General features: G+C 55.5%; 1 protein-coding gene across 3 annotated transcripts in view; it reads left to right on the forward strand.

The window, feature by feature from the left end:
- The first annotated feature begins 18,429 nt into the window (after positions 1 to 18,429).
- Positions 18,430 to 19,902, forward strand: part of IL6R (interleukin 6 receptor) — a 37,072-nt gene continuing 35,599 nt past the window's right edge. The window contains exon 1 of one of the 3 annotated variants that reach the window (XM_032845036.1): positions 18,430 to 18,815. In XM_032845036.1, coding sequence (XP_032700927.1) covers positions 18,731 to 18,815 — 85 coding nt within the window. In that variant the 5' untranslated portion in view covers positions 18,430 to 18,730. The remainder of the gene's footprint in view (positions 18,816 to 19,902) is intronic. The other 2 variants (XM_032845037.1, XM_032845038.1) reach the window with 2 other exon arrangements.

Raw genomic sequence — 19,902 nt, forward strand, 5'->3', positions numbered from 1 at the left:
TCACCTGTCCTGGGACTGAGTCTCGGCCGGACGGGGCCGTGGCAGACCGGGGCCCTCGTGTGCACCCAGGCTGGGCACTCAGGGCCTGGAACCATTTGCTTTTCAAATAAGCCACCCACACGTTCCTAACACATGGTAGCTGGGTGGGTAAAGAACCAGGTAAATATATGTTGACTTTTTTGTACCCTGACGTCTTGTTTTTCCCACGGGCACCGGCCTCCTAGCCTCACGTCTTCCTGGCTTTTCACAGAAGTGAGCATGAAGGAGCCAAGGTGTAGACCAAGTCTGAGATTCCCAGATGAAGGGAGGTTTCTGGCAGGGAGCAGAGCAGGGGAGGCTGCGTCCCGGGTGTGCTGGGAGCCGCACTCCGTGTCCCGCTGACCTAAGCAGCCCTTCCTGTCACGGTGACCGTCTTCTCCGAGTTCGGAGCAGGTGTGAAGTCGGGAGGGGAGACAGAGGCAGACAGAGGACGCCCCCTCAGGAGAACTTGCCCCAGCTGAAGGCAGAGCTTAACAGTGCCGCCCAGGCGCCCCCCAAATGCCTCCCTGGGATCACCTTTGACCTCCACGTGACCCCTGGACCTTTCCAGGCCTGAGCGTACTTGCTCCCGACTTGGCCTCCCCCTCCCCCTCCTCTGGGCTCTGAGCTCCTTGGTTTATTCCAGGTCCTTAAGTGGCAGAGTCACCGTTGTCGTCCAGTCCAGACGGACTTCTGTCCCCTCCCGGCGCAGCCCCGGCCTCTGCGCTCAGCTCTCGGTCGGACCCCCCAGCTCCTCTCACTCAACACGCCCCACACGGGACCTTATTTTCCTCAACTTGGGCTCGTCTTGCCGCAGGGCCCCCCGACCCCCGCAGTGAGGGGCGCGCTGTCCTCAGGCCGCCGGCACCGGGCGCCACGCGGGTCCCCAAGGGCCGATGGCGCGCGGAGGGAGTGCGAGCACGGGGTCCCGGCCGCTGCTGCGGGGCTTGTGGCCCAGGCCGGGTCGCGGGCGGCCCCGTGCCCGCCCGGAGGAAGAGACTCAAAACAGACCCTTCTGCCGGGAAGGCGCCGCGCTCAGGCCGGCCGGGCCCTGCCAGGGGATGGGGAGAGGCGGGCGGCGGCTCCAGCCCCTCCAAGCCCGCGGGAGCGGGTCCCTGACGAAGACCCAGGACGGGGGTGGGGGGGTGGGGGGCGTGGCCTCCACTTCAGGGGACCCTCCGTTGGGAGAGGCCCGGCCCCGTCCCTCTGGAGCCGAAGGGAGGGGCCGATCTCCCTCCCGAGGTCTTCCTGGGCCGGAGAGTCTGCAGAGATTGTCCACCCTGCTATGACTGGGGGCCCTGAGACACATTGAGAAGGACACTTTCTCTGTCCCCCGGGGCCCCGTGATGGCTTGTGTGGGCCCGAGTATGGGGAGGAGGCGCGTGGGACGCCGGGTTCACTGAGGTCCTGCAGGGGTGAGGAGGGGGCTGCCGGGGAAAGGAAAGAACCACGGATGCGGGGCCCTGGCTGGGGTCAGGAGGACTCCGGCAGCTGCTCCCGGGGCAGGAAAGGGGCCCCGAAAGCTGGGTTTGCAGGAGCTGGAGCTGAGGTCTCTCCTGGAGGAGAAGCGCCGACTCCCAGCAAAGCAGAAACCGCTCTGTGAAGACAGAATGGACACAGGGAGATGACAGGGGACCTCAGCCACCCATGACAGCCGCTCTCTTGGTCCAACCCCACCCAAGAAGCGACAGCCCTGACCCTGACTCTGGAACTAGGACACTAGAAGGAGCCAACTCATCCCATCAGGTGTTCTGCCGCCTCTCAACTGAGAGTTGTTTTTTTTTTTTTAGATTTTTAGATTTATTTTAGATACACATATAGAGAGTGTGAGTGCACGAGGGGAGGGGCAGGGAAAGGGACAAGCTGACTGTGTGGGGCCTCATCTCATGACCCCAAGACCATGACCTGAGCTGAAATCCAGAGTTGGACACTTGACCGACCCAGGCGCCCCCCAGCTGATGGCTCTTAACCACATTGTCTCAGGAGCCCCTTTAAATTGGGCGGTAAGTCGCTGGGGTGCGTGTCCGGGACCCATGGGCTCCTAGCAGCTTGTCCTGGGGCACTCGGGGTGGGCCGGCCTGGGGCATGGTGGGGCTGGGGTGAGTGACACAAGGAGGCCCGCACACCACTTGTGTAAGTACTGAGGGACTTAAGGGTTCAGGCTAACAGATGTTAGAGTATGGTCTATCCCCTACCTTAACAGATGGTAGTTGTTGTTGTTCTTCTTTTTCTTCTTCTTTTTTTAAGATTTTAGTTATTTACTTGAGAGAGAGAGAGAGCACGAGCAGTGCGGAAGGACAGAGGGAGAAGCAGGCTCCCGGCTGAGCAGGGAACCCGACACAGGACTGGATCCCAGGACCCTGGGATGGTGATCCGAGCTGAAGGCAGACACTTCACTGACCAAGCCCCGCAGCGCCCCGACAGGTGTATCTTCTCAACAATTTGGAAGGCCAGGTTTGTATTTAGAACTTGCCACCCATGGCTTCCCGACCCTCAGTCTGCGCCCTTTTCTTCCTGTCACCCGCGCCCCCCCCCCCTCCCCCCTCTCTTGTGCACTGGGAGAGACCTGGTGTGCACACAAGCCGACACCCGAGCTCACAAGTCCAGGCTCCAGTAGCCCACACCTCCCACCCCGGTGGGGCCAGTGTGCGTTCTGACCGAGAGGCTGCCTACCTGAGGACAGCATAGGTCCAGGCAGGGACCCGGGCAGTGGGCTCAGGGCTACTTGGGCAGAAAATGCCAGGGTCTGAAAGGATTTCTGCTAAGCAGCCCGTCTTTCAGTCTCCAAGCTGTGATGGGCTGATATTTCTACAAAAGACGATGTATTTTATTAGCAAGGGTACTGGCAATACACTGTATTACACTGCGTTACTGGACAAAGGAAAATGATCAGGAGCTTGGATGTTGCAGCAAAGGCGAATTGCAATAAAATTTCCATGTGACTGGGGTACCTGCGGCTCAGTTCAGTTGTTAGGTATCTGCCTTTGGCATAGGATCTCAGGCTCCTGGGATCGAGCCCCGCTTCAGGAGGGACCCTGTTTCTCCTTCTCTTGCTCCCCCTGCTTGTGCTCTCTCTCTCACACTGTCAAATAAGCAAATAAGATCTTTAAAAAAAATTTACATGTGACTATCTTTTTTTGTCTTGCTTTTAAGATTTTTCCCTTTATCACTATATTCTGTCGTTTTAATTGCAACATATCTTGGTATGGATTTGCTTCTGTTGGGGGTTCTCTGTGCCTCCTGGATCTGGATATCTGTTTCCTTCCTCAAATTAGAGACGTTTTCAGCTATTAGTTCTTCTGATAAATACTCTGCCCCCTTTTCTCTCTTCTTCTTCTGGGACTCCTGTCATACAAATGTTATTACTTTTTTTTTTAAAGATTTTATTTTATTTATTTATTTGACACACAGAGATCACAAGTCGGCAGAGAGGCAGGCAGAGAGAGAGGAGGAAGCAGGCTCCCTGCTGAGCAGAGAGCCCGACGCGGGGCTCGATCCCAGGACCCTGGGACCGTGACCTGAGCCGAAGGCAGAGGCTTAACCCACGGAGCCACCCAGGCGCCCCAGAAATGTTATTACTTTTGATGGAGTCACTGAATTCCCTAAGTCTATTCTTGTTTTGTGTAATTCTTTTTTCTCTTTTTTGAACTTCATTGCTTTCTGTCTTCTCATTTTGCCTAAGTCTCTGTGCCTGCTTCTGTGCGTTAGGAAAGTCCGCTTCGTCTCCTGCTGTTGAAGGTAACAGGCTTGTGAAGAAGTGTCCCTCAGGCCTGGCACTTCCAGAGGTGGCTCCAGTGTGTGTTGCATGTGCCCTGCTGTCGTGTCCTGGCCACTCTACCCTCCAGGCCAGTCATCTGCTGAGGCTCTCTCTGCTGGGCGTTGGGCACTGACCCAAATGTGGCGAGTTTAACTGGGTGTGCTCTGGTCCTCTTGTGAGATAAAACCTGTCGCCACCACCGAGGGAACGGAGGCCTCCAGGCCTGAGGTGAGTGTGACCAGGAGTGGCCGTTCCACCAGAGCACGAGGGGGTGGGGCTTGGTGTGAGCCAGTTAGGTAGGGAGTATTGGTGCTGCCCTGGTTCCGGCAGGTGGCCCTGTGCTTGTGCTAGGAGGCAGGGTAGGAATTGGCGCCTGCTGGTTCCCTTGTTCCTGGAGGGGTCTTTGTGAATGCTGGGGTACAGCTGGAGAAGAGCCAATAGCCCCCCAGGTGCTCTTCAGCTCGCGGTTTCCACGCCGTACGTACGTCCGTGGGCCCTTTGCTCTGCCTTCTCTCCAGGAGCAGCGCAACGCCCCCTTCCCCGGCTCTCCTGGAACCATGCCCGTTGACCTTTAAAACTCCAGGCTTTAAGACCCAGTGGTTGCAAGAACTCATGAAATTCAGCCCCTCTCACCTTCCGCTTTCCAAGCCAGTCGCTATGAGGAATTGTCTCCCCACACCGGGCTGCCCATGTGCTAGTCTGTCTCCTGTGCTTCTCCGGGGCCCTGGCTCCTTCCCCACCGCAGCAGCCACCGTTTCTCTCCCTCTCTGTGTCTTAGACGTGCTACCTACACTGTGGCCTCTTCTCCGTCATTAGTTGTGGAAATTGTTCTGCCAGTCTTCAGGTCAAGTTCTGGGGTATTTAGGATGATTTGGTAGTTATCCATCTGTATCGGTGGGACTCTGTGAGCCCAGGGTCCTCCAACTCTGACTCCAATCACAATCTTGTGATAAAATTTCTAAATGCTTGCTTTCAGCTTCGATACTGACACAAGGTGGCTCAGCAACGAGCAGTTTGTGGACGGGCTGTAGTTAGGGGACCAGCCACACCTCGAGTTGCTCTAGAAGGAGTCAACGTAGGCCCTAGAAAGCGGAGGCCTCTGCTGCTGTGTTGTCTTACGGGAGGGGAGACCTCTCTCCTCCATAGGTGAGGACTATGGGGGTGGTGCTGATGGGGGCCTCTAGATCAACTCTTCTTGCCGATATTAAAATAAAAAGAGATGGATGTAAATGTCATGCTAATTTCTGTTATTTTAAACAAATAAAAAAACAAAATATATGTTTTTTGAAATGGTCTAGTTATTATTATTTTAGAATAAGTCAATGTATGCATGTTTTTAAATTCTCAATTTTACTTTCTGAATGATAGCAATTGTTAGATATAATCCACATAAAGACAGTTCTGTGGGGTCCTCAGTAACTTAATTTAGGTTACCATAAAATTTACAATTATAATTATTTGAAAATGCACAATTCAGGGCGCCTGGGTCGCTCAGTGGATTAAAGCTTCTGCCTTCGGCTCAGGTCATGATCTCAGGGTCCTGGGATCGAGCCCCACATCGGGCTCTCTGCTCAGCAGGGAGCCTGCTTCCCCCCCCCCCCACCCCTGCCTGCCTCTCTGCCTGCTTGTGATCTCTCTCTGTCAAGTAAATAAAAAATCTCTTAAAAAAATACACAATTCAGGGGCGCTTGGGTGGCTCAGTGGGTTAAAGCCTCTGCCTTGGGCTCAGGTCATGATCCCAGGGTCCTGGGATTGAGTTCTGCATGGGGGAGCCTGCCTCCTCCTCTCTCTCTCCGCCTGCCTCTCTGCCTACTTGTGATCTCTCTCTGTCAAATAAATAAATAAAATCTTAAAAAAAAAAACCCACACAATTCAGAGGCATTAAGTGCATTCACACCATTACCACTATCTGGTCCCAGAGCCCACCATCATCCTAAATGGAAACCTCGCCCCGGGAAGCAGTCCCTTCCATTTCTCCGTCCCCCCAGCCCTTGGCAACCACAAGTCTGGTTTCTGTCTTCATGGATTTGCCTAGTGTGCGTATTTCATTTAAATTAAAACATATAATATGTGACCTTTTGTTTCTCTGGCTCCTTTCACTTAGTGTGATGTTTTCAGAGCTCATCTGTGTTATAGCACGTGTCAGTACTTGATTCTTTTTTGGGGACCAAATAGCATTCCGTCGTGTGAGACCACATTTTGTTTGTCCATTCACGTGTGATAAACATTTGGTTGTTTCCAGCTTTTGGCTATTGTGTATAGGGCTGCTGTGAACATTCCTGTGCAAGCTTTCGTTTGAACATCTGATTTTGGCTCTTCGGAGTATATACAAGGAGTGGAATTGCTGGGTCATACTGACAGTTCTGTCTTTAACTTACCTAGAAACCACCAACTGGTTTCCACAGCGGCTGCAACATTTTATAGTCCCATCAACAATGTGCAACTCTGCCCGTTTCTGCACATCTTTGCCAGCATTTGTTTTTATCCTTTTTTCTTAATTTATTTTTTAAGTTTTCATTACAGCCATCTACTGTGGGCGTGAAGTAGTATCTCCCTGTGCTTTATGTTTTCACTGAAGTACAGTTGACGTGCAATGGTGTGCAACACAGAGGTTCCACACGTCTGTACTTACACTGTGCAGTAAGTGTGGCACCTGCTGTCACCATACGGCGTGATGACAATACCACCCACTTCTCTATGTTGTGCCTTTCATTCCCAAGACTTGCTCATTTCGTGACTGGAAATGTGCCCCTTCCGCCCCCCTTCAGCCGTGTGCTCAGCCCCCCACACTCCTCTCTGGTAGCTGCCTGATTCTTTGCTGTACTTATGAGTCGCTTCTGCTTTTTGTTTGTTCATTTGTTTTGCTTTTTAGGTTTCACAAATGAGTGAAATCATATGGTATTTGTCTTTCTCTGTCTGACTTCTTTCACTTAGAGTCATACCCTTAGGTCCATCCTGTCTCACGTGCTTTTCATCTGTGTTTCTCTCATGACTAAGGTTGTTGACCATGTGCTTGCCGGTCATTTGTATAGCTTTCTTGGAGAAATATCTATTCAAGTTTTTCCCCATTTCTTTTTTGTCTTTTTGTTTTTGAACCGTGGGTTTTTTGTTTTTTTTTTTTTAAAGATTTTATTTATTTGGGGCACCTGGGTGGCTCAGTGGGTTAAAACTTCTGCCTTCAGCTCAGGTCATGATCCCAGGGTCCTGGAATCGAGCCCTGCATTGGGCTCTCTGCGGGGTGGAGAGCCTGCTTCCCCCTTTCTCTCTCTCTCTCTCTGCCTACTTGTGATCTCTGTCTGTCAGATAAATAAAATCTTAAAAAAAAAAAGATTTTATTTATTTATGTGACACAGAGAGAGTACAAGAAGGGAGAGCAGCAGGGAGAGGGAAAAGCTGACCCCCACTTCTCTTTAAAAAAAAAAAAAGACACTGTAAAGAGAGTGAAAGACAACACATGGAGTGGGAGAGAATAATTCGTAAGTCATTCATTTGATAAGGGTTTAGTATCCAGAGCGTGTAAAGAACTCCTACAATTCAAGGGCACCTGTGGGGCTCCGTTGTTAAGTGTCTCGGGTCATCATCCCAGCGTGCTGGCATCCAGCTCCATGTGGGGCTCCCTGCTCATCGGGGAGCCTGCTTCTCCCTCTCCCTCTGCCTGCTGCTGCCTGCTTGTGCTGTCACTCTCACTCAAATAAATAAACTCTTTAAAAAAATAATTAAAAAGGGGCGCCTGGGTGGCTCAGTGGGTTAAGCCTCTGCCTTCAGCTCAGGTCATGATCTCAGGGTCCTGGGATCAAGTGCCACATCGGGCTCTCTGCTGGGCAGGGAGCCTGCTTCCTCCTTCTCCTCTCTCTCTCTCTCTCCCTCTCTGCCTACTTGTGATCTCTCTCTGTCAAATAGATAAAATCTTTAAAAAAAATAATTAAAAAATTAAATACTTCTTTTATTGACATATGTTATGCATAGACATGAAGTGCACTAAACTTAAGTGTACAGCTTAGTGAATTTTTGCAGAGGACACATCCAGGAAAGCCCCTCCCGGACCAAGATATAGACTATTTCAAACAGAAGGTTCTTCCGTGTCCCTACGCCGCACAAGAGGAACCACTACTTTGACAACACTACCTATTGGGTCTGCCCCTTCCGCATTTTGGCAACAGTGAATCATATGGAATGTTATCTTTTGTGTGTGGTTTATTTTGTTCAACATAATGGCTGTGGACTCACCCCTATTGTCATATGTATCCATTGTCTGTTCTCTCTGTTTCTGTGCGGGCTCTCACCTGTGAGCGGAAAACTGGTTTACCTCTCCTGTTGGTAGACACTTGGAGGCTGGGCTGTTTTCACTCTTTTTTTTTTTTTTTTTTTAAAGATTTTGTTTATTCGACACAGAAAGAGAGATCACAAGTAGGCAGAGAAGCAGGCAGAGAGAGAGGAGGAAGCAGGCTCCCCGCTGAGCAGAGAGCCCGATGCGGGGCTCGATCCCAGGACCCTGAGATCATGACCTGAGCCGAAGGCAGAGGCTTTAACCCACTGAGCCATCCAGACGCCCCTGTTTTGACTCTTTTGCTTTTGTGAATAAATTTGCTGTGAATATTCTTATACATATGTCTTTTTTTTTTAATGTTTTATTTATTTATTTGAGGGAGAGAGAGCACAAGCTGGGTGAGGGGCAGAGGGAGAAGCAGGAGCAGGGAGAAGCAAGTCCCATGCAGGATTTGATCCCATGACTCCAGGATCATGACCTGAGTGGAAGGCAGACGCTTCACTGGCGGAGCCCTCCAGGCGCCCCAAGCACCGTCGATCAGTTTTGCCAGTTTTTGCATTTTATAGAAATTGAATCATGTACTCTGTATAATTTCATGTCTGGCTTCTTTTGTGAGATCCATCCATCGTGTGCTATTAAAACACAGGCGGTGGCCCGATGCAGGCACGGGGGTGGTGAGGGTGGCAGGGGTTTGCTGACCCCAGGCTGGAGTTAGCAAGGTCCGAACAGAGGTCAGTGGGCTTCAGTTCAGCCGTTTGTGGTTGTCCTCTGGGCGATGGTGGCCCCAGGCTGGCTCCTCCTGGACGGGGAGGAAAGCCCTGACACCCGCACTCACCACGGTCCCCACGGGCCAGAGCCAGGAGGGAATCTCCTGGGGCAGACATCACACCTGCCCTCACGCTGAACCACATGGCCTCCTGGGGACGCGCAGCCCTGCACCTGAGTGTGCGGGTGCGTGTGCACGTGCGTGTGCGTGCGCGTGGGGGCGTGCCTGCTGCAGGGCACTCTACGTGTGGGGCCCCAGGCAAGAAGCACACACACTCACAGCAGGCGGCGCACATGAGCTCCGGAGCCCGTTGAGCCCAGTAGTCAGGAGCCCAGCGGTCAGGAGCCCAGCGGTCAGGAGCCCACGGCCAGAGCTCACCTGGAGAGGGAAGGTGGCGGTTCTGGAACCTGGTCCGACCGTGCAGCCTCCTCCCCACAATCAGCGGGAGTCTGAGGCGTAGAAAGTGGAGGAGAGCAGGTCTGTGCGACTCACAGCTTCCCAGGCCCTCCCGGCCGCGCTGCCCTTCCCTGATAACAGCCGGCCCACCGCCAGTTTCTCGGCCTCTCACGAGAGTCTGGCGTTCTCCCCTCCATTCCCCTTCCCGCCATCCCCGGGGTGGGAGGTGGGGGTCCAGGAAGGGGACGGGGTGTGATGGTCGAACTCGGGACTCAGGGCTGCGGCCCTGCTGGGGAGGGGAAGTGCTGGGAAGCCCCGTGAGCCTGGCCGCGGAGTGTGTCTGGAGGCCAGAGCCAGGCCCAGAGCGTGATGAGCTCGGTGCTGCCTCGAGCGCTGCCCTCTGCCGCAGGCCCCCAGCCTCGGCCAGCGGGCAGGAGCCGGCCCGTTCTTCCCCACGGCCCCGCTGCGGGTGGGCCTGTGGTGGGTGCCGCCTGCCCCTCCCGTAGATCCCACAGGCCTGCTCTAGTGTGTGAAGCACTACGCTCTCAGGGCTTTATTTCAAATGTCTTTACTCTCTGCCCGCCTGACTCGTGTTTTGGCCGCGTGCAGGACTCTCAGCTGCAAGGTTTTCCCGGCACAACTCTGAAAGCTTTGTTCCGTCACTTTTAGGATCACTGTTGAGGTCAAGGTGTTCTGACTCCTGGGTCCGATCAGGAGACAGAATCACACAGTGATTTAAACAGGAAATTTAGGGCGGCCTGGGTGGCTCAGTCAGGTGAGCGCCCGAATCTTGATTGCGGCTCAGATCGCGAAGTCAGGGTCCTGGATTCAGACCCGCTTCCCGCTCCCTGCTTAGTGGGGAGCCTGGTTCTCCCTTTCCCTCCACCCCTTCCCTTGCTCACTTGCTCTGTCTCTCTCAAATAAATAAATCTTAAAAAAAAAAACAAACAGGGACTTTTACCATAAAGAGGTATTAAACTATCACAAAATAATTAGGATGCAATGTAAGAGAACTCTGTGGTCCCCGAGGGCCGAGGGCAGCCAAGGAAGAACCCATTTGGCTGGGACCCTCCCCACGGCAGGGGTCACCCCTCACTGGAGAAGGGGCTGTTGTGGTGCAACGCATGGGGGAAGCCAAGTGGTCTGTGGGGCCGGAGCCGGTCTGCAGTCCAGGAGCAGGCTGGGAGCAAGGCCTCAGGACCCTGGTAGCCAGCTGGGGTGCAGAGCACAGCAGGCCTGGGGCACACAGGGCCCTGTCTGAAGGGAGGACTGGGTAGGGGGCGTGCGTGTCTAGGGCACAGCATCCTTCCACCCATCTCCATGGAGGGCGCAGCTGCTGGAACCCAAGGAAAAGCCCCTTCCTCAACGTCCCTCCAACTCCTTCTACCCAGAGGCTGAGCATTTCTGCAGGGAGAAACGCTTCGGGAGTCCTCCTGGTTATCGCTGAGAAGGCACTGAAGGCTGTGGAGCGCGAGGTTGGCAGACGGGTCCCTTGTGGGGGCAACTGTCCTTCTTTCTTTGTCTTCAGGGCCCCTTGGTATTTGTCCAGTCCCGTCCCTTGTGCGAGGCTCCCAGCGGGCTCCTTCAGGACAGAGACCAGGGTCCCCGAGTTCAGAAAAATCTTCCCGAATTACTTTATTTCTTCTCTCTTTTTCCTTTTCCCTCTATCATTCAAATCCTGTACTTCTTCGACTGTTTGTTTACTTTTCTTATCTTTTCCTCATTTCTTTGGATTTTCTTGTTCTAGCTTCAGGGACATTCCTGTACCTTTCCACACTTCATTTATTTTTCACTTTGTCACCTCAACTCTTTTCATTTCTGGTGCCACACTTCTAACTTCTGACTGTCCCTGTGAAGAGTGTCCCGTTTTGATTCTCCGTCGCCAGATCTTCGGATGTCTCCCTGAGGACATTCGTGATCTTGCCCCTACACGGGCTGTGTGCAAGCGGCTCGCCCTTCTTCCTGTCTTTGTTTGTTTGTATCTTTTCTGGGCTGTTGCTCATTCCCAAGCAGGGAACCGCGGGGCAGTGACTGTTGGGCTCTCTCAAATCAGGATCACGTCAGGGTTTACTTACAAAGGCCGACGGTAGGAGAGAGGTCACTGGGGCTGCAAGACGAAGGCAGCTGAGCTGACCCATCTGAGGAAACAGAGGGACACATACCCCAGCCTCCCCTCCTCCTGGGGCTCACACCGGCAGAACCAAGCAGAAGTCGGGGAGTGCGGGAGCCTGCTGGGGTGGGCCAGGCCCGGGAACTTCCCCATGGGGACTGCCGCTGCGGCGGGCGTGGGGATCCTATGCTCCCGGGGCAGCGCCATGTGGGGTGGGAGTCCAGATGGGGCTGTTTGCAGCCACAATTCCCAAACAGCTGGAGCTTTAGGTCTTCCCTCTTGGGCTGGTCCCACTTCCCGGAGAAGAATCCAGCAGTCTCCTTCCCGGAGGGCAAAGGCTTGGCCCCCAGTGTCGGCTGCCGGAGGAGGCACCCTCCGGCCGCACACAGCCCGCCTCTAGCTCTGGGACCACAGGGAGGCTCTCACCGGGGAGACCCTCTGCTCTGCCCCGTCCAGAGATTAGCCCTCCCGGTCTCCTCCGTGCGGGCGAGGCGCAGCCAGCAGCCCGGGCACGGAGCCCTGCTTCCTTACTCACGCGCTGTCTGCCCCGGAGCCCGTGGGGCCGCCGACTCCCGGGAGGTCCCGTGTGTCCCCGCGGTCACGGCAGTTCAGCGGCGGCGGCTCTCGCAGGCTGGCCGAGTCAGCCGCAGCCACTCGCAGATCTGCGGCTTTCTCCGGAAACCTCGGGCCTTCTCGGGCTGAAGTGCGGTGTCTCTGGAGGGGTCCGTGAAGAGAAGGGCCGGCGCGCTGGGGCCGGGCCGCAGACCGTTTGGAGTAGATGGTGTTCAACTCCAGAGGCCGTGGGTCTCCGGGTGGGAGCTACAACAGGACTCGCCGTGGTGACGTCTGGCAAGTTCATTACCATTTAGGTCCCAGGGGCCCCCAACTACCTCTTCCCAGGTGACCTTCAAGCAGGCAGGAAGCAAGGATGGGCTAGACGGTGCTGCACGCATTTTCAAAGGGCCCAGAAGTTTCCTGTCTTTATGTATTTGCTCAGTGTTGCTTCTGCTGGGGATTTCCTCTCTCTTCCCTGACCTCTCTAGCCCTCCTACCCCCGTCTGTAGAAATGATCCCAGTAAGGCCCAGCTAAGGGTGAGCTCCACGAGGAGCCTGTTTCCCTCAAACCAGGTAGAAACTCCCAGACTCTCACGCCTTTACTGACGGTTGTCGCTTTCTTGCTTGCATTCCTGCCGGTGTTAGTCAAGGGTCTCCGGAGAAACAGAAGCAGTGGGAGAGGTATTTTTACGTGCACACAGATGTCTAGCGCAGGTGCATATATGGGGGATGCATATATCCTTTATACCTGCACAGTAGATCTCTTCATATATATTTTCGTTATATTATTTATTACAACACATAGCGGAGACTTATTAAAAGGAACTGGTTCACATGACGATGGCGCTGACAAGTCCTGAGATCTTCAGGGCGAGTTGGCTGGAGGCCCAGGAGAGCCGGTGATGTCATTCTGTCCGCACCTGAAGGCCAGAGAATCAGGAGAACCACTGCTGAAGGCTGTCCAGCCGGAGACTTGGGAAGAGCTGATGTTTTAGTTCAAGCCCAAAGACAGGAAAAAGTCTACTGTGAAAGCCATGAGGCAGGAAGAGTTGTGTGTTCCTATTACGAGGACTGCTCTGAGCGTCGGTGCACAAGTGTCTGTCGGTGTATTGTATCCTCGGGTGTATCCTGGGAGCGGAATTGCTGTGTCAGTGGTGACTCTATGCTTACTTCGAGGAACCCCCGCTTACATTTTACATTCCCGCCGGCCACACCCAGGGGCCCCAGCCGGTCATGGCAGAGCGGGACCTGCTCTCCCAGCCTTTCAGCGCACACATGGCCGCACATCTAGTAGCGACCACCAAGGGGACTGCCAAGGGTCACAGTGTGCTGGCGACGAGCGACCTAGAGGTCGCTGTTCCTCCTTCCTCATTCTGTGAAACTTCAGAGCTTGATTCGGCCTCTGCTGGGAAGTAGAAGAACCAACTGGGCATCCAAGATCAGAACGTCTTCCGGGAAAGGGGACGTGGGAGTCGGAGGCCCCAGGTCTGAGAGGGGACCCCTGCTGACCACAGAAGCAACCCTGGTTGGATGTCTACGTCTGCCCGTAATTGGTCTCGAATCCAGAACACGACCAAACCCACTAGCTGGAAGCGGCTTCCCAGAGCATCTTGGGGCCAAATTCCATTTCAGTTGTCCATTCGACAGGTGACACAATGAGCTGTCACTGAAAACATATTCAGATCGAGTTTCCTGTCTAGCAAGAAGGTGTTTTGGGAAAATTTACACGTTCACATTTATTTAATAAACACTCATATGGGACTTACCATGAGTCAGACATTGTTATAACATTTTACGTATTTAACTAATTTAATTCTCATAAGATCTTAAGAAGGTTCTTTTACTTTCCCTGTTTTGCAGATGGAAACCCCGAAGTCCAGAGACATTAGGTACCTTGTCTTAGAGCACACGACTATTGAGGGGCAGAGGGGAACCAAACACAGGCCATCTGGCTCCGGGGTCCGTGTACCTACAGTGATGCTGTGTGTTGCATTTAGGAAGTCCGCTCTCTCAAGGAATGTCACATCATGTCCTTACATGAGAGGTTACCCCTTCTGCAGCTCGCATGTATCTGTTCTGTGTATCTGAATCTTCAAGCTCCTAGTTTGTTTAAACTTAACGTTGTGATGCTTTGTGAAAAAGCTGGTAAAATATGCAAAAGATACTATTCACCATTTAAAAATATGTATAATTTTTATGTTTATTACCTTTTTAAAAGATTATTTATTTATTTGACAGAGTGTGCACGCCAGAGAGCACAAGCAGGGGGAACAGCAGAGGGAGAAGCAGGCTCCCCGCTGAGCAGAGAGCCCGACGCGGGGCTCCATCCTAGGACCCTGGGATCATGACCTGAGCCGAAGGCAGAGGCTTAACCCCACTGAGCCACCCAGGCGCCCCGTTTTTTAATTGTTTATTTATTTATTTTTGTTTATTATTTTCTTAACAAGAGAAGAAACATTTGCAAGGTGGCAGACTCTAGACACACAGTGAATTAAATTATCCCACTACAACTGTGGGGAGCGCGGTTTAGGAAATAGTGTGCTAGCTTGTTCGGGGTTTTTTTTTTAATTTTTTTTTTAAGATTTTATTTATTTATTTGACAGAGAGAGATCACAAGCAGGCAGAGAGGCAGGCAGAGAGAGAGGAGGAAGCAGGCTCCCTGCTGAGCAGAGAGCCCGATGTGGGGCTCGATCCCAGGACTCTGAGATCATGACCTGAGCCGAAGGCAGAGGCTTTAACCCACTGAGCCACCCAGGCGCCCCTGTTCGTTTGTTTTTAAGAAATAAAAGGTTGCGTTCATTTTAGCAGAGATAATTTTCAAGAAAACACAAAGTAACTTTAGTTCATTCATATGGGATTTCTGACCCACATAACTGCAAATGGTCAGTGATGTATTTTTCAAATACCAGTGACCCTGATATCCGCGCTCACAGGGCCAGACGTAGGGACGACCCTGAGTTTCATTCCTTGGTTTTCTGTAACAGTGTCTGTGAGTTAGAAGTAAAATCTCACCTCCCTTTGGGACAGTAGATTTAGGACGTGTTTTATCTGTGTTTCTGCTCACAGATATTAGGTCTTCCTTTCAAAAGCTGACCAAGAGTATGTGTCATGAAAATGATATACAGAATGATATAGAAAACAAACCTCCAGTAACGCAGGATAAGGGGAGTTCTAGAAACACTCAGAAAGTGTTCTGAAACCCTGGAGCAGAAAACACTCTTTAACAATAGCACGAGCCGGGAAGCCACAGGCACAGTATTATGTGCTAGGCCCTGCGGGGGCTTGACTGTACAGGTGTCACCGGCCTAGCATGTGGAGTTCTGCTGATCAGAGTGGGGTCCCCATATTATACCCCAAGAGCCACAGAAGGTCACTTCCTCCCAGGCTGACAGGAAAGGGGTGAGGAAGGTTTCCGGGAATAATGAGTACCTTCTGGCAATGATTGCTTTGTCCTGGCCAGAGGTCAGGGGAGGGGTCTGCAGCACTCAGGGTCATTGCCCCCAAAGGGGACAGAGAACAAAGGGTATTGTTTCCAACTCTCTCACAGGACAGCCCAAGCCCGAGGGATGGGAGTAGCGCAATTAGGAGCAGAAGAAACAACTCCTTTGAGTAAGGGATGGGGTCTTGGCCTGAGTCACCTGTGTCCTCGTTGGAAGGAACCATTCCACCCCCGGAGGCCCTGGGAGGAGGAGCCGGTGATGCTAACTACCGTTTAGATTTCACACCCCCTGTATTCTGTGGGGTCTCTGCAAGACCTCAGTCAAGGTTTGGCTCTGGGTGGGAGGGGAGCTGACTCAGGGGGAGGGTCTGAGAAAAATGGTCCGGCCAGCAGCTCCTCTTGGGGGAGGGGAAGGGCGACTGCAGGAACACGCAGCGGGTGGAGGCACCAGAGGCGGGGTGTCCCACCTGCCAGTCCCCACTCTCGTGCTCCTCTCTCCCAGCCTGTCTGTCAGGGAGCCCGGCTCTGAGGGCAGGGACGGCTCTGGCCTCACTAGAGCCCGGCGTCTGGCCGCGGGTCTTGAACTCCGCCCTCTGCCGCCCATTCTCAGGGTGCTCATCCGAAAACCGGGGCATCATCTCCCAGTGCTCTGCGGGCGTTGGGTTATCTGAGGAGGCTCTGCATCTGGTCCTCGTGTTCCTGCCTCCGCAGGTAGGCCCTGCCGCGTCCCGGTGCGCAGCGTAAGGTCCCCGGGACCTGGCTCACTTCAGCCCGCTGGGTTCTCATTCCTGCTTCCTGGTGACGTGACACCCCCATTCCCACCCTGCCATTCACCTGGGGGATGAGTCTCTCCCCTTCCCCAGGGATGAGAAGGCAAGCACTGGCACCAGGGACCGGGTCAGGGTGAGGACGGGGTGAGGGCCGGTCCCTTTTTTATCAGTGTTTTTCAGAGCAAAGTCTGGAATGGGGTCTCAAGAATTTGAGGGGCGCCTGGGTGGCTCCGTCGGTGAAGTGTCTGCCTTCAGCTCACATCCTGATCTCCGGGTCCTGGGCTCGAGTCCCGCTTCGGGCGGCTGCTTCTCCCTCTGCCCCTCCCCTGCTTGTGTTAACTGTCTCTCAAATAAAGCAAATCTTTAAAAAACAAACAGGAAAACAAGACAGAATAGAATCTTGAGTCTCCTATTAGCGTAACGTTCTGGCAGGGCTTGACGGAGGTCTGAGAGCGTGGAGACCACATCCCCCTGGAGGTGAAGGCCCTCGCCACGGGCCAGGCCCTGCTCAGCCGTGAGGACACACGGATGGGCTTTGTGTTGTGTTGGGCCCATCAGGATGGTGATCAGAGTTGGCGTGGGCTTTCAGAGAAGCCCAGAGATGGGCCGTGTAACCTGGCTTTGTGGATGAAAGCGTTCCAGAAGTGGGGAAGACAGCGGACGCCTTCCTGGAGGAGACATCCCAATGCGTCTTACGGACGGGCAGGGTGCAGGACACAGGAGCGGAGTATCTGGTGGAGGACATAGCGCGGGGTGAGGAGCCGTATATAACACTGTAAGAACATAACAGTATTCAAGACACGGAGGTCAGAAAACGAGGCTGAGAGAATAAAGACGGGCCAGATCTTTTCACCGGAACCACAACACCAGCGCTCGGCACAGTGTCGCTCTCCTCTTACAAATCGGCAATCAGAGGCTCAGAGAGGTTAAGTAACTTGCCCATGTTACGCAGTCAGCACGTGGCAGAGCTGGGATGGGAACCCTGTCTGAGTTTAGAACACAGGGTCCCCACCGGTGGATTAGGGACGGGAGGCCCAGTTTTGTGTGGGCAGGGCAGCTGGGCGGGGTCTGGGCTTCCACATCTGTCTTTCAGACCCTCCTCTTTGAGCAGACGGCTTTTTGCGGCCTTCTGGTTTCAGGTGGGCCTCCCGTCCCTCTGGTTATTTTCAGGTGTGCATCTGCTACAGATGGAGGGGAAGGAGCAGCCGCAGTGGGAACCACGTCCCAGCCCTGCTGCAACCCCATTTAAAACGTCCCAGCCCTGCTGCAACCCCATTTAAAACAGCGGAAGAGAAGGCCAGTGGCCAAAAGATCTGCTCTCCAAAGGCCTCTCTTTCCCTGTCTGTGGGTGCGGCTGAAGGAGGCCATGGGAAGCAGCTTCCGCCAAGAGCTGGGACAGGGCCTGTGCCTGGTTCTGCCTAGCAGTGCTGATGGGCCTTCCCATGAGACCCAGGTGCATGGGGTCTGGGGCCTGCCTTCCAGAAGCTCTGTCCCTTCATGTCAGGGTCAGTCCACCCCGGGGCTCCAGTCAGGCCATGCGGGTTCCACCTGTTTGGAAGCTAGATTTGGGGGGAGGGTCAGCTTGAAGCCCAAAGCAGAAAAGCACATTCTAATTAGTTCTAATTAGTAGTTGGTTTTCCATTTCTCAACCTAGACCTTATTTCAGGACTTTTTTCCTCTTCAAATTGAGCTCTGAGGCCCCCTATCAGGTCCAGGACCCCCCACTGGGGAGCACAGGTGGATCCTTTTGAAAAGTCCTTGTGGTTGCTCCTGAAAGCGAGGACCAGTTTCGGTCAGGCGGGGAAGTCTCGCACGTTCCGACCTCGGCGAACACCTGTGGCCCAGGCTGTGTCTGGGGGTGTCCATGTCGTCTCCCGGGTCATACAGACTTTGTTATGTGCATAGGACAGGAGAACACAGCGAAAAGCCAGAGACTCGGAAATGCGATCAGAGACACAGCAGCAGAGGTCTCGGCGCGGACCGGGTCTGGGCGCGGACCGGGTCTGATGGGCCCCCGACAGCGCGCGCCCCAGGGGGCAGGCGGGAGAGAGAACCGACCTTGACCACAGCGGGTCTTCCGACGCCCGAGCCTGAGGGGGGTTCGGTGGGGGAGGCCCGGGCCTCCGCGCTTTTCCCGGCTCCCTGGGCGCATCCGCCGCTGAGCCCCCGCGTCGCCGGCTCCCTTGGGCTCTCGGGTGCCGCTTTGACAGCGCGATCCCGGCCTCGAAACCAAAATTCAAAACCCAGCGCGGCGCTCACTCCCCCGCGCTCCGCCGCACGGTGGGCCGAGCCGGGCCTGGGTCGCCGGAGCAGGGCCGGGGTCGCGGGTGCGGACAGGCAGGTGCGGCGCTGCGGCCGGAAGCGGCCCCCGCGGTCGGGTGCGCGCGGGGCGGTTGCGCCACGCGCTCGGCTTTCGTAACAGCGCCCCGGGCCGGCGGGGGCCGCTCCTCCAGTGTCACAGGCGCCGGGACGGTCGGCGGCTCCGCGTCGTGAGCCCGCGGGAGCTGCCACCCAGCAGGGGCCGAGGGGGCACGGGGACTCGCCGGGCGCCGTGCGCGGGCCCCCGGGGACCACGGCGCTGCCCTCGGGGCCGGAGCCCGCTCGCTGCCCGCCCCGCCGCCCCGGGCCCGGGGCCTCGGCCGTGGAGGAAGCATGCTGGCCCTGCGCTGCGCGCTGCTGACAGCCCTGCTGGCCGCGCCGGGGGCCGTCGTGGTCCCCGGGGGCTGCCCCGCGCCGGGTAAGAGCTCCGCGCGCGCCTGGAGGGCGGGGGCGGCCGGCGGGAGGAAGGGGGGCGGTGCCCCTGTCCCGCGCCCACCCGCCGCTCGTGCGCCCCACCGCGTCTTGCGCCTTTGGCCGCGGAGGCCGCCGCGCTGCCCGCTGCCCCGGGCCCGGCGTGTTCTGGGAACGCCACGTCCGGAGCCTCCTCCCTGCGCCCCCACGAGTCCTTAAAGGGCAGAGGTCCCAGCGGGGTTGGGGGCGCGGATCTCCCGCCCGGGGGTCCTGTGTACCAGCGCCTCTGCGCCGGCAGCCGTGGGGGCCGCGTGACTGGCTCTGCCCCCCCACCCCAGCCCCGACCGCGAAGGTCCCGCTGCCCGCACTGGCCTCGGCAGACCGCGGCGCTGGGCGTTGAACCGGCTTTCGGAGGGCGGCTCAGGAGCGGACGTCTTGGGGCCGGCACATACTGGGCTCTCCTTCCAGAGAGGAGGGGTGAGGCCCAGGGCAGTGGGCCCTGCTGCTCCTGTTGCCTGTAATCAGCTCTTGGCAGCCAGGCCCTTCTGTGGGCCCTGGCAGTATGCCCAGCTGCGTGTCCAGGCTCTCCTCTAGCCCAGCGGCCACTGCTTCTTCCCAAGAAGCTTATTTTAGGCTCCGAGGGCTTCTCTGAGGGGCAGCCTGCAGGTTTCTGGGAACCGATGGCTCCTGTCCTGGGCAGACATCCTCAGCCTGATCTCTCTGCCCAGAGAGGACTCCAGAGTCAGAGGCTGGGGGCGGGCTGCCTTCTGGCTGGTGGTGCCCCTGGCCCTGGGCGGAGGGACCTAAAGGGGTTCCCTCTGTCAGTGCACACGGGGGACCCCTGCAGGGAGCAGTCACCATTGATTGGGGCCGCAGATACCGTACACTTGTGTCCCCATCCTCTGCTGGGTCTAAAATACACTTGGTGCCAGGGAGACAGGTTCACAGAGGTTGGGAAGGGAGGTGGGCAGACCCTTGGTGGAGGCCCAGGCTCCTGAGGCTCTAGTGCTGTATGTCCCCCCAGAAGCAGAGCTGGGGCTGTTTGTGGGGAGGGGAGCTGAGCACTGGGGCCAAAGGGGCTGACGGAAGGGAAG

This window comes from Lontra canadensis, unplaced genomic scaffold, assembly GCF_010015895.1.
Source record: "Lontra canadensis isolate GAN:19392208 unplaced genomic scaffold, GSC_riverotter_1.0 scaffold160, whole genome shotgun sequence".
Lineage (NCBI taxonomy): Eukaryota > Metazoa > Chordata > Mammalia > Carnivora > Mustelidae > Lontra > Lontra canadensis.